The sequence below is a fragment of the Cyprinodon variegatus genome, unplaced genomic scaffold (assembly GCF_000732505.1).
Source record: "Cyprinodon variegatus isolate N-32 unplaced genomic scaffold, C_variegatus-1.0 Scaffold431, whole genome shotgun sequence".
NCBI classification, from domain to species: domain Eukaryota; kingdom Metazoa; phylum Chordata; class Actinopteri; order Cyprinodontiformes; family Cyprinodontidae; genus Cyprinodon; species Cyprinodon variegatus.
Window position 1 is genome coordinate 680,675 of NW_015150884.1, and position 14,721 is coordinate 695,395.

General features: G+C 38.0%; 1 protein-coding gene across 2 annotated transcripts in view; it reads right to left on the reverse strand.

The window, feature by feature from the left end:
• prkcb (protein kinase C, beta) overlaps window positions 1–11,618 on the reverse strand; it is a 125,505-nt gene extending 113,887 nt beyond the window's left edge. For both annotated transcript variants that reach the window (XM_015388653.1, XM_015388652.1), the window contains exons 1-2: window positions 11,218–11,618; window positions 9,596–9,627 (exon numbers count right to left, since the gene is read on the reverse strand). In XM_015388653.1, the coding sequence (XP_015244139.1) occupies window positions 9,596–9,627; window positions 11,218–11,396 (211 nt within the window). In that variant the 5' untranslated portion in view covers window positions 11,397–11,618. The remainder of the gene's footprint in view (window positions 1–9,595; window positions 9,628–11,217) is intronic.
• Window positions 11,619–14,721: the final 3,103 nt, after the last annotated feature.

Consider the following 14,721-nt stretch of genomic DNA (forward strand, 5'->3'; position numbering starts at 1 on the left):
CCCCTGATAAACGACCAATCACATTCACTTTATCCACTTGTGTAAAGTTGTGCACCACTCGGGAGAATTCAGAACTTCAACCATTGAAACAGCCTACGACTTTAAATGTATCAAGGCTGACAACCAGCACATTTCCACTTACTAGGAAAATGTGGAGAAAAAGAAAACCAGAAACAGAACTAAGGATCTTAAGGAAAATAATGTGGAAAGAAAAGGAAATTAAAAGTTAGCAGGTTGGAAAGGTTAACAAACCTGCAAGGTGGTGGGTTAAGAAGGTTAAATATGAGTTAGAGACAAACAAGGTAGTGAGTTAAAAGGTGAGGGTTATAGATGTGAAGAACATAAAGTCAAAGAAAAGACAAAAAATTGGATCGCAGTCAAGTGCTTTAACCTTTTCTGTTGGATGGAGAACCTGAACGATAAACCTCAGTATGCGCTCAGGGCGCATTAATGCATGAAAACTCCTTTTGCTTTTCTCTATGCGTTTTGTGTTTGTGTTTTTTTGTGTGTGTGGGAGGTGGGTTTTGGATCCTTGGGCCTTCAACCCACGCAGGTTGGAGTTACAGAGGCACCTGAGCAGCGATCAGACGTGCAATGTTAGCAAATTTCCATCAGCTCATTTGAAGTTGTACCAAAGCATGAAAAAGCAAAAAGAAATCTTGTGTTTACGTCCAAGAGAACAGTGCTTGGAGTCCAAAGAGCTTCTGGATGATTCCCAGTGAGGCAACATTCAAGTAAGCTTCAACAAACCTCCTAAATGGGGCTTTTTATAACTATATATCATCAGTTCTGAAGAGCACTAATAGCTGCTGCATGCAATAGCTTCACGGGCTTGTTTTAGGTCCAATCTCCTCTTATGCACGCCCACACTATTTTATCTTCCCTCTTTTCTACCTCATCTTCCCTATCCATTATCTTCTTTGCCTGGCAAAAAAGAAAAAATGAAAAAGGACCCCTCTCTGCTGAAGTATCATTCCCGCACACCTTTTCTTCCACTCATTTTCAACCTGCCTTGTTTTATTTACTGCGGACCACCTTCATGCCGCCCTCAGCCTCACATACACTCTATATGGGGTGAACATTATATACAGAATATTGGAAAATTGGTTATATTTAGGACCCAAAACAGTTTTTTGAAGATTCATCCATTAATGTCATGCAAAAATCCCCTGTTTCATTTGGATTTTATCTGATGGAACTAAACAAAAGAAAACTATGAACTGGAAGAAAAACAGCCAAGCTTTTAAGGTTCAACATTTTTTACAACTGAAATTTAAGCTTATTTACACCATACATATATAACAATACCTAGTGAAACTAATCATCATCTAATTAGCAACTAGGGTCCACCTATGCCCACCTATGTGTGATGTAATTTTAGCTTAAGAATATATATTTTGCGAAGGACTCAAGTTAGAGAATATTAGCAAAGCAATATCTTAACCTTCAGGCCCGAGGCACCATTAAATCCATCAGCCAGGAAAAAAAGTAGCAAAACGCATAGTAGTTCCTCCCTAACCTCATCAAATGGGCAAGGACGGCATTTATCAGAGTAATAGATGTAATGGTAGTAAGAGGAGTTGTACCTATTGCCAACAGTCAGAGAAAGAGTCCATCACAAGACAACACAGAAACACACATTAAAAACATGCATTCACACCTGCATTCATCCGAAGGGGCAATTTAGAGCACACAATGAAAATGCATCATTTCAGATGCATTATGGTAGACTTAAGTTTAAGGTAATGAAAGAAAAGGCATGGAACACTATCTGTTAAAAAATGTTTTACCATGATGAATCAGAGAGCGGTCTTATAATGATCGAACCCTTTACAGATAACAATGACTAATACGGTAAAAACCTGCACCTTTTGAAAGCCTGGGTAGCGTTTCTGTTCACATTTACCAAAGCAATTTCTTTTTTTTTTACTTTTTATTTAGTACTTTTCAATTTTGCATAAAACAAACAGAAAGGAATGTGAACAGAGAATGGCGATAAAAATACAGCAAAGGCTCAACAGAGTCTGAGTTTAGTGAATGTGGAGGTCACACAAGTCTTTAAAGGTTTGTCTGTCGTTCCAGTCTTATTGAGGGTAAGTCCTTTCCAATTTGTGTAATCTGTTGTTTCAGGTATGTGTACTTGATCCTTGGGTGGTAGGTCTACCAGAGCAATTTCACTTTCCTTGGACTTTACTTTGGCCCTACTACAGACCAATACTTCCTTTCTATCCAGTGGCGTTTGAGGGGTGGGGTTGTGCAGAGCTGCAGTTCCACCAGCACGTAAGTAATGAAGGTAAGTAGACAAATGTTGATTCTATACCTTTAGTTAGTCCCGATTTCATCTGCACTGAAAAAAAATTATGCAACCGCTGTTGTCCTACCCTGCTAACATGAAAAAATTGTGTTAAAGTAACTAAATATGATTAAGTAAATGCAAAAAAAGGTTTGCATTACTTTTTTAAAGTAAGTTTATTAATAATTAGGATCGTACTCATGTGTTTTTAGCAGCAGTAAGCTTTATGATGGTGTCCATGGTTACAAGTGCAAAAACATATATATATTTTTCACAAAAATATTTTTTTGTTGAACTTTTAACTGTTAAGTATAGTAAAAATCTGACCTAAATAATGTCCTGAAGTATTTGTCAAAATCTTAAACGCTCAGCCTTAGTCTTGGTTTTGGTCTTGACTCAATCCCTGGTGGTCATACGGTTGATGAACCTTTTTTCAAGTGGTTCTGCTTTGCAAACCTACCACTATTTTATCCTTTCTATTTTTCTTTTTGTAAACTAAAAACAGTATTTTTTTAAAAAGGGTAAAAAGAAATTCTCCTTTAATTAAAAATGGTTGTATGCATCCCGGGTAATAAGGTGTAAGGATGATGTGGCCGTCATTTCTGAATGACTTTCAGACAATTTTTCCTGGTTGCTAAAGCTGGCATGTAAAAAGCAACTCTGGGCAGATTTTGCATAAAAGACATCTTGAGATTTAATTTAAGATAAACAGAAGGTTTTCCCCTCCATTCTGCCTGCACCTTCTCCACAAAAACAAACATACCCAGCACTTGTGTGCAGTGCTGTTTCATAATGTGGCTTCCTTTAGGAAAAATAAAATATCCACACTCTGCTCTTTTAAACTCTCCATAGTGACAGGCAAAAGCAGAAAGAATTCTCATTTAAAGTTCTTGGTTTCCCAGAACTTTTACACCTGGTAACAGCATTGAACGCAATCTTATTAGAATACATGCCTACTAATTGCCTGGGTCAGAGAAGATAGTCAGATTTGAAGGGAAAACGGATAGAGCTAACCATTACAGCAGAGGTCTCCAATTCTAGTCTTCAAGAGCAACTGTCCTGAAGTTTGTGGAAGCATCCCTGCTCCAGCAAACATGAATCAAATGAGTGGCTCATTACCAGGCCTATGTCAAAGAGATAAGCAATGCTTTGATTCAGCTTTGGAACATGGATCTATCTAAAGGCTGCATGGCAGGAGCTCCCAAGCACTAGAGTTAAAGAGAAAGCAGAAGACTAACATTGCAATGAATGTTGGGTAAATATTTCGGGGAAAGGTGTTAAGCTGGTAAATATCCTAGTAATGAAAGGGGCAAAACATCACTGTCATCGTTCTTACAGCTGTTTCGTTCCTGCACTTGACATGGGCATCTTGGAATTTTTCAAAAAACCTGTCTTGCAGTTATTTTCCCGCTCTATGCCCGTCCCACTCATACTCCCATCCTTTCTCTCTCCCTGATCTCTCATTGAATTCCACCCCCACTTATTCAGTATGTCTTTCTCTGCATCCTTTCTATATGTTAAATCTTTTCCCGTGCTTTCTATTTCTTTTACTCTTCTTATTCTCTTTTTCCCTTCATCATTTCCTACTTATGATGTGTCTTCCACTCCTTGCCTCTCTATAGCTTTCCGAAGGGATAAATGTCCATTTACTCTGAGAAGAGACAGGGGAATACATATATAAGAGCCATGTTAAAAACTAAAACCCAAACCACGATAAACAAACTAATTTCCAAACGTAGATAGACACAAAGCAATCACACTGAAGCTTTAGAGTGCATGTAATCTTGCACAGGCAACCATTAAAGAAAGAGGCACTCATTAAGAGGAACACAAAGCACATTAACATAGACACGTTTTCACAAGTGCAAAACAAACTCAAAACTGAAAGAAACCTGTTTCTTCTTAATCAAGATGAAATTATAATAAAATGCATCTGCTTGGTCAGCCCAACTTTATTTAGAAATTAAAAAAGAGAAAATGCCATAGAAGCATTTCAGTTCATTGTTTACAGCAACAACATTGCAGGAGTCAGCTGCTTCTACCCGCAACATTTTTCACAGCTTTGCACCATGTGCAAAAATCAGCTTTACAACTTGTGACCACGGAAACAAGTAAACAGCTTACAAATTGCTGCTTTATAATCTATTATGTTAAATGATAACAATATATATATATATATATATATATATATATATAGTTTCACAAGAGTGCCTATAACAAAATAATATCGACTCTATGTTTTCAAATGAACTAACATTAAACCTTGAAGGATAAGTTACTGAAACTATTAGATTGTGGATGTGCAAATAACTACTTTGATGTGTCACAAAATTAAGTTTGAACATTTAAAGAATTAAACTCTTAAAAAAAAAACTATAATATATTATAAATGAATAATGAATGAGCTTAATATTAAATTTGTAAAGAGAATCTTACATTTACCTCAAACATCTTCATGTTGTCTTATTCACAACTGGACTAATGGTGGATCTATGATCATTTTTCTTATTTCTACTTTTAACCAAGATCCAAATAATTCAGAAACAAAATATTTCAACCTTTAAGCTTTTAAAAATGCTTAATGTTTACAAAAGTGTTCAGCTGCAGTGTAAAAAGGAGAGCTTATCAACATGTTATGCAGTCAGGCTTTTCTCTTCTAAGAGGCAATGTTCTCAGCGTCAACATTGCAGAATAAAGATGACTGAATTATATACTCCGCCTTGATCCATTTAGACAGTGAAGTTAAATAAAACCATCCATTATGGAGCTCCACATAAATCTCAACCATTAATCTCAGTAACAAATAAAACAATGAAATAAGCCCAACAATAACGGTTAGATATTGTCTGACTAAATTATGACTGTGTTCAGCTTCACATCAGTGCTGTAAACAAACAATATTTTCCAAACAAGGCAGCTTTTGTGCAGAATAACTCAATGGCCAATGGCCTTTTGGAAGGACTTTTAGGGGCCTTCATGCCCACGATAACATCCAGGCAGGAGGATTGGGGCAATTGGATGATGGAAAAAAAACAGTGGGTTTCTCATAATTGATGATATAATCTCAATATTCAAAACTTATTTGTTATGTCCTTCGTTCCTAAGACCTGAGGGCTCTCATATATGTGACATTGAATCACACTTTTTGCATAATCACAAATTCATTCAAATACTACAATACCTTTGCTGCATGAAGTCAGGTTTAAACACAATTCATTCGGTCTTTTATGCAACACAAATAAAATACTAGTAGACAGACATTACATGGCAGCTAATCTTCAGACAGTGGGCATTTTTTTGTTTGTAGTTACTGAAATGGTCACTAAAGTAGAAAAATTTAACAACTATTTTTGATAGGCACCAGTTTTTTTTCCCCATTTGGTAATAATAAGCTGTTATTAACCCTAATACATGAGTGTTTTTTTCTGTAGTACAGAAAAACTGTACTTTCTAAGTGAACTTAGAATCTCTGCAGACCACCAACCAAACAAGATTTCACAGAGATTTACGGAATGGTCCTGCACAGGATAATGAGGGCAGCTGGAATCTATGGAAGTGTGTTCATATAGTCTGTCCACAATTAGCTTCAGAGAAGCTGCAGAAACATGGCTTTGAACATTAACTGGCTGTTGAATTTGAAACCCTCTTCCAAAGCAGGACCATCAACTATATAATAATATTATAATAGTAAAGTATAAAAATATTTCTTTTTTCCTCAGAAATAAAAAAAAAGTTTTATTTTTCTATTTGCATAGTTCGAATGATTTCATTTTCTCTGTTTTATCGACCGATATCTAACAGATCCCACAAATGTTCAACCTAATTCTTCTTTGTACACAATAACTACAGATTAATTTGACTGTATTATAAGACAGATTCTTTTCACTTTATTTCATTTTATCTTATAGCACCAATTCACAGCACGTCTTTCAAGGCACTTTACAGGTCAAAAGTCGAATTGATTCAAAGTTATCTATCTAAGGAACACCAGTTGATTGCATCGACGCATTGGCATTAAGGCAATTCCTCACACTAAGCACATTTGTAGCGACAGTGGAGAGGAAAAACTCCCTTTTAACAGGAAGAAACCTCCAGCAGCACCAGGCTCAGTGTGAGCGGCCATCTGCTGAAGCCGACTGGGGTTCAAGGACATAAAAGCTGACATACAGAAAGAATCAGAGATACAAAAGGGTCAAATGTTGACATCGTCATCCGACAAATAGTCCTGGTCTTAATACATTATGAGGAAACCAAGTGATATTTGATGCAGGAGGATTGGTTGAAAGCAGAACCTGATGTTTGTCCATACATATACTTTCAAAAACCAACTTTAGGTCATAATTTACGCCCTATAAGCTATGTAAATACATAATTTTAAATTTGGTACAAGCTCTCAAATAACACAATAAAGGTTTGACTTATTAAAAACATTTTATGCAACAGATACTTTCAGCATATCTAAAAAAACATCTGATTGAAGCCAGCCAAAAGGAAACTAACCAGGCCACATCCTTCTTAATTACACACATAGTAACATGCATCTGTTGGTTGTCTCTGCTGCTTTCTGAGAGCTAACACTATCCAATATTTGGGATCCAGTAGCATTGTATGACGTGGGATCTATTTCAATCTGAATAAAAGTCATTCCAAAACTGATTTAAAAGGCATTTCTTTCCCTCTTATGAATATTTTAAAGTATAAAAAACAACATATGTCAGCATTGCAAATGCAAATTCAACTTCCTTTTTTGCCATTCAGATATTGCAAAAAATAGCAGTGCCAAATGCATTTGACATAGCCATTTAGCATCTTGCTTACAGTAAATTCAGACAGATGGACAAACGACTCAGGGGTTCTGGACAATAAACAAGCAGCGTATCTGTTTGGCTACAAATAGAGCTCAACATATATACAGTGCTAAGTGCGAGATATCAGCTGGTAGATCTTGCCACATTCTCACACTCTCCACAGTAGTTCTCTGAGAAGAAGTGAAGCACGCCCAAGCACTGCTATCTCGCTTCATTCCCTTTGCGTCTGTTTGTACATCTGTTTGACCTTGCACATAAATTCACTGAGTTCCAGAAGAAAAATAACAGAAACCGTGCATCTAATCAAACCACCAGGAAAAAAAACAAAAGGATACTGGACAGTTGCTGTTTCCATGCACTCCAACTAAAATGCACAGTGTAATTATATTGGAAACCAACTTAGGTTTTGCTAAACAAGCCACAGCCAAAACACTTTTGCATTCTGTCTGTTTCTAGTGCAGAGATGGCCCAATGGTTTACACTTCCCCAAAAGCATAGCACTGGCAGCTTACGCATTGCATACACACATGTGCTAATTACCAGCTAACCCAGTGCGGTGTTGAAAAGCACCTCCTACAGCCTATAGAGGGCTGCGTCTAGATGTTTCTCTGTTGCTAAGGAACGAGAATAGCCTTGAACATCTAACTGGCTGTAAAGACAGTACGGAGAAAATGAGACATAGATTTCAAGCAAACTGAATAACGACACAACTGCCAAAAGCTCCTCCACATTTTTGTCATGTTCTGCTGTGGCAGATCAGATCATTTATCGAGGGAAGACCTGAGAAGAGGAACGCTGAGTCTGTCTCTACGGTTAAAGTCCATTGAAGCATTGCAAGCAAATCAAGAAGATTGTTTTACCATTTATTTTTTTGCTTTGTTTTTCTGATTAGATCTGATTAGAATGTAATCATGCAGGAAATATTAATACCTGTTAAACTATTTTTGTAACATTTTTTAAAACAACATAGCCAGTGTTCTTTACATGGGATGTTATGAAATGAACACAAAGTAGTGCATCCTGAAGAATTGAAGCATGTATAAAGCATATTTTCTGTTACTTTTACTAATCACAGCTGGAGAGTTTAATGCACACTGGAATTTAACCCCCTCAGTCAATGCTTTTACAACAATCACAGATGCAAGTTAACTGCACGTATCCAGGCTGTATGTCTACAGCTTTGCACATTTAAATGTTATAAAGCTAATTTCTCTGTGCAAACATAGCTAAAGGTTCATTAGAATGGACAGGGAGCATTTTATGATACCAATGATCAAGCTTGACAAAAGATCATTTGGATGCTTAGGTCTTTGATGAGGTTTCGCCTCAGTTTCAATACTTGATTGGTATCTTACCAACAGCTCTGACCAATGTAACAGGCCCTGTTGCATAAAAGCAGTCATGCATGTTGCTACAATTCCTTCTTAAACAAAGATTAAAGTATCATCAAATGACCTCTATATATTAATTAGATAACTGATGAAGGCAATGGGTTGAGCTAGATTATATTTTACGGGTATTCTGACTGAAGGGGGTCAAAAAACAGATCTATGCCTTCCTTTTTTAGATTATATATGTAAGAGGCTGAAATTTTTTTTTTCCATGAATGTCACTATTATGAATGTCTTCCTGTTGATCTATCACATAAAACCCAAATCACAAACATAGCGAAGGAATTGATGGTAAAATAAAGACCATACTGACAGTCATTTTTCACTGCTATTGTACATTATACTGGGCATTATGGTGTTAAGGGAGCTGCTCGGGGAACCAGAGTTAAAGGCTGTGGTTTGAAATGGCGATATTGCAACCTACACAGGATGCCTTGCTCTCCAACCACTAGACCACCAAATAAGAATGGTTGTGTGAATACTTTTGTTTAATGCATGCAAAATGCTTGCAAAAGGTACAAAATTGGCTAAGTTTGGACCTATGACACAATGTACCATCAAGTTAAACACTTTGAAATGATGACAGAAACTTGGTTGAGGACATCAGTGACATTTTTTTTATCAAAATGTCTAAAGTTTTACTCCCAAGCTTTTAAAATGGAATTACATACTCTAGTTGTGTCAGATTTCATGAGTGTAAATGTTAATTTGCTTTAACTTGAGGATTTTAAGCTTGAAGCGCACTCCACCGTTCCACCCTTCATTACCCCTGACAAACAAAACATTCTTAAGCATTAACGAATAATCATTATTATTGTCAGTTCTTTCTTTTCCCCAGCATTTATTCTAATCCCAGAGCTGTGTGATGCTGTTCTCCATGCCAGTCAAAATTAATTGCTCACCAGGGATGTGGGGTGGCCTGTTTTAAGTTTAGAACTGAGCGTAGGAAACGGTTTCTTCAAACCAATTATAAATGCATTTAAAGAACAGTGTTTGACATGTTGCGGTTTCATTTTGGAGAGAGTTTTACACTTTTGACAAAAATAGGACCTTATCAAACATGAGAAGAGAGCAGAGCATGTGTGCCTTTTACTTTCACCTACCTTGACACTGGAATCCCTGCTTGCCAAATCCCCTGGGGAAAGAACAAATGTACACAAATGTTACCCACAATCTGAATAAACAAATACAAGGATCGATCCATAACTTCAGATACTTGCATAAGGCAAAATGTTAAACATTCAATATCAACAACACACCAATTAAAGGGTGGCAACCCTTTAAGATGAACTTGAGCTGGTGAAGGCACAAACTATTTGGTTTGTATAGTAGTGTTTTTGGAGTGGAAAAAAATCTAAGGAATAACTGCAGCTGCAGCAAGGCCAAATGATCTGATACACATATCCAAACAAAAAGACACACACAGCCACAGCCCAGCTCATTTTCATAGTGTTACTACCAAAGGCATAACCCACACAGATCTGAAACCGTTAAGCATGCTAATTATTTTTGCTTTTTTTCCATCATGCTGATGGATGGATGGATGGATGGATGGATGGATGGATGGATGGATGGATGGATGGATGGATGGATGGATGGATGGATGGANGATGGATGGATGGATGGATGGATGGATGGATGGATGGATGGATGGATGGATGGATGGATGGATGGATGGATGGATGGAAAAAACATAACATTCCGGGGTTTTTTTCAGCCAATGGGATCTAAGTCCCAAACATAATCTTCTAGGTCAAATCACAGAGCCATTCACGAATTAAAAAGCTTGTCACAGGTCTGAACTAACAGCCATTCTGGGACTGGTGCAGAGATAATAATAAACGGGACAAATTAGGCCAAACTCCAGCTTGAAATTAATTTAACAACCTGAGTGCACATCCATGCGGCTGTCTAGTAAACCCAGGTGGCCTGCATGGATGGTGACATGTTTGCACAGGTTACTGGCAAGCAGCGGGAATTCTGGCATGAATAGTGCCCCAGGCAAGCCCCTCCCTTTGCCTTCCACAGGACCACTGCCCAAAATACGTCCTATTAAAATAAAAACAACCCTATAACCCAATACCAGTCATTACCACTCGTATTTTGTTAAAATACTAAAAAATTATAAAAAAAACACTTGCTACCTTCTTTTTGCCTGGAAATGTAAAATAAGAAATAGAAATATTAGGTCAAGCTGAAATATGCAATTTTTGTCAACACTGCTGGTGTCAAAATTTGCCAAAGAATCAGAGAGAACCTCTGAAGGGCCACTGAAAAGACCACTTGTATGTACGTTTTAAAGACTACTTATTTTCCTGTGACCTCTCAGGTTATCCTTACAAGCAAGCTTGCTCTTGAAACCTTTTCTTATCCACTTATTTCCTCAGCCTACCGCATCCCATCAAAGGTTGGTCTGCAGCTACTCTTCCTCTTTTAGCACTCCAACCCACATCTTTCTCAGTCGCCCCTTCTTTGCCTTAATGTACTAATATAGCATCAACAAGTGTGATAAGAGCTAAAATATGTAGTTATTTAGAGAAAACTGCAGCCAGGGTGAGCCACCTATTTATTCCCCCTCTTAAAGAAACCTGCAGGTTGTAAAGTATTAGAATCTAATTCACTTCTTTAGAAACTGGATGTTAATATATCTTATAGGGTAAGGTGGTGGCAGCATTATGCTGTGGGACTGACAGCTGTCTGATTTTTAAAAGCCTGTTCTTCTCACCAGATGAAGTCTGTGCAGTGGCTGCAGAAGGTGGGCTGCTTGAAGAAGCGCGCGATGAATTTGTGGTCTTTCACTTCGTGAACGTTCTTCTGCCGGAGTGCGCCCTGGCGCGCGAAGCCCCGCATGGGCTGCTTGGGTCCGTCCTCCCCGTCGCTGTTGTTCGCCGCCGAGTCTGCCATTCTCCTGAGTTCAGGCGCTCCGCACTGATCAGTTCAAAGCGCTCGGCGCGTCGAAGTTACGGGTGCGCAGGAAATAGTGAAATGGAGGAAAAATAGAAAAGAAAAAAAAGGACGCTTACTGAAGCAAAGCGAAAATAGTTTTTTTTTCTTCTTGTTTTTTTTGTTAGAAATGGCTGCTTTTTGTTGAGGTGTTGCTGTCTTGTCCGTCAGCGGAGTGAGCTGCTGTCGCCGCACTGGCTTCCCTCCCTCCTCTTCCTCCTTTTCTTCTGAAAGCTCCGACTGTCAGAGAGAGGAGAGAAACAGAGAGAGAGGGGGAGAAGCAGAAAGCTTTTAACGCTCTTTTCTACATTTATGCGTCGTTTTTTTGGCAACATGGGCTTAAAGAAACACTCTTGTATCTCAGCTTTACCGCTAGAAGAAAAAAGAAAGGGCTTTATTCTTTCACAAACAAACAATTTAGCAAATAATGTCAGAAAGTGAAGTGGTTATCTTAACACATCTGAGTTTGAGGTTACATAAAACACTATTCTTCAGAGAATAAACACTGCATTCAAGAGTGAGCACATCTCTTGAGTTATGAGTCACCCTTAGAATCTGCTTTGAAAAGGTTTGTTGTTAAGTGAATTTGATTTCACTAAGTTTCCCATTATACAGCGCTTTGCATGAGTATAACCGCCTTTGCATTTTCTCATATTTTGTCACAGTATAATTAGAAACCTCAAAGTATTTATGTGATTCAATTCAATTCAGTTTATTTCTATAGCACCAATTCACAACACGTCATCTCAAGGCACTTTACAGTTCAACAAAACAAAAAAACAAATTGAATCAAAAGTTTCCATCCAAAAAAACAAGTGAATGCAACCAACGAAAAGAAAACCCCAAACCCAAACAAGCCTGGAACACAAAGGGAAAAGAAAAACTCCCCTTTAAAAAGAAAAAAACTCCAACAAAAACAAGCCCAAGGGGAACCGCCAACCGCCCAAACCCAACGGGGGTCAAAGAAAAAAAAACAAAAAAAAAAAAAACAAACTTAAAAAGGGGCCCCCGCCAAGAAAAAAAAAACCAAGCAAAACAACCCCCAACCAACCCCCAAGGAAAAAGAAGAAAAAGGCAAAACCAACCAAGCCCAAGCAAAAAAAAAAGAACAAAACGGAAAAAACAGGTATATCTTCAACATCTATAAACACAGGTGTTGATGGCAGCAGCACAGCTGATATTTCTCTCCAGGGTGGTGTCACAGCCAAACAGGAACAGATGAGGCAAAGCTGCTATGAGAAAAGGCAGAGAGAGCATAACGTTAGAGATTCAACTAAGAGATTCTGCAGAGTGGAAGAAGCACTAATGTAATGCAGAGTTCGGTATAAATTTAAAGACAAATGCAATTTCTACATTAGATGCAGTTGATACTTTTGTGACATGCACTTTCGCCCCACTACATTTTCAAGTGCAAATAAGCAGCTATAGGCTGATATGGACAACTGTGCTAGGGTGGGATGTTATCAAACCATTTGTCTGTAGCTGCTAACAAGTGATCTCATTACATCACACAGCAGCATGTTGGTTGGTAGCTGCTCTAGCTGTTGCTAGTGTGTGGAACTGTCTGATCCACGCTTCAGCATCAGATAATGTAAGATTTCTGGGTGCTGAGCTTAAGTTTTCAATATTGACCATTTACTTAATCGGAATGATTCCCTCACTAGCTTTATTTAGAGCACATTGCAAGTTGTAGAGGTTCCCAATGCGTTTGTGTTTCCATAAAAAGAGATTCCTCCAATAAAATTGAGATAGTGTGCTGCAGATTGGTCATTTTAAGTCACAAAGGGCAGAAATGTTTTACAAAGCTTTATACTTTGGCCTAAACTTTCTTAAAATGCATTGATATTTTGCTCAGGTGTGAGCTCTGTTGGCATTACCTAATGTCACCAAATTATTAAATAGACTTTGTCAGGGTTTATTTTATGCTCAGTGTAATTGTGTTCTGTGAAGGTCTGAAAAATTAGTCAGATGATAACAATGAATAAACAGTGTCACGGATATGTTGGTAAATTTAAAGCAATGTGAGGTTATATAGCAATATCCCAAACTGTGGACATCTCATAGAACACTAAAAAAGGAAGGGGTGTGACATAAATGCAATCCTGCTGAGACGTGACCGTCCACCGTGAATGACAAGCAAGGCAGGAAGAGAACTAACCAAACCAGCAGCCAAGAAGCTCCCGGTAAGGATGAAGAAGCTATGGAGATCCACAGCTCAGGTGGGAGGATCTCTGGAATAGCGCCCAGAAGAAAGACGCTGCTGAAAGAAGCCCATAGGAAGTATGACTTGCATCATGCCAAAAGCCAAATGAGCTCTTAGGATGAGATGCAATTGAACCTTTTGGCTCACATTTCCATTTCCATGTGTCGTAGAGAGACTAGCACCCAATTTCATCTTGGATAAACTCTCTCCACCGTGAAAACTGGTGTTAGCAGCATCATGCTGTGGGTTTTTTGTTTTGTTTTTTTTGCGACAGGGACAGGGTAGCTGGTAAAAGTTGACTTAAAGATGGATGGAGTAAATACTGAGGTATGCTGGAATAAAACTTCTTAGAAGAAGACGTGACATTGAGGCAAAGACTCACTATCCTCAAGGACATAATAGATATCATTGCAGATGATACAGTGCAACTTTTAAGATTACATTATATTTGTGTAGCCAAATCCAGCTTAGAATCTGATAAAGGTGACAGAAAAAAACAACAATTTAACTTAAATACAACTTAAATTCTCTTTGTTAAAAAGGACACTTTATAAGCAGCAGACTGATCAAAACCTGGTCCATGAACTGCTTTAGAGACAGAGATTTCTATTAATACGTACAAGGATTAAGAGCAACACTTTGGATCACATACAAAGCAATGCTAATAGTAATTGTCACCTTGTTCTAAAGACACTAGAGCTTGTTTTAGGTCCAAACTCCCAACTGACAGGTCCACACACACACATGCACACAAACACACAGTCAGCTGGCTATGAGTGACCTAGATGAGATTGATTTAGCTGCAGGACAGATGACAGCGTGCGCTGTTCAGCTTGGTCTCATCAAATCACTATTTACTGTAGATTTAGCCAATGGTCCAAATGGCCTTCTGTTTTTAACCATATTGGTCCCCCATTACCAGCCTCACCTTTTACATTAAAAACACATCTACATTGTGGTTACATAATTGTATCTAGACAGCTGTAAAGAGAGAAGAGCTGCTTAATTTGCAATGGTTACAGGTATCTAGAGACTCGCTTATGAGTAGGTGTGTAAATAGATTGTGAACATATTCTATCATAG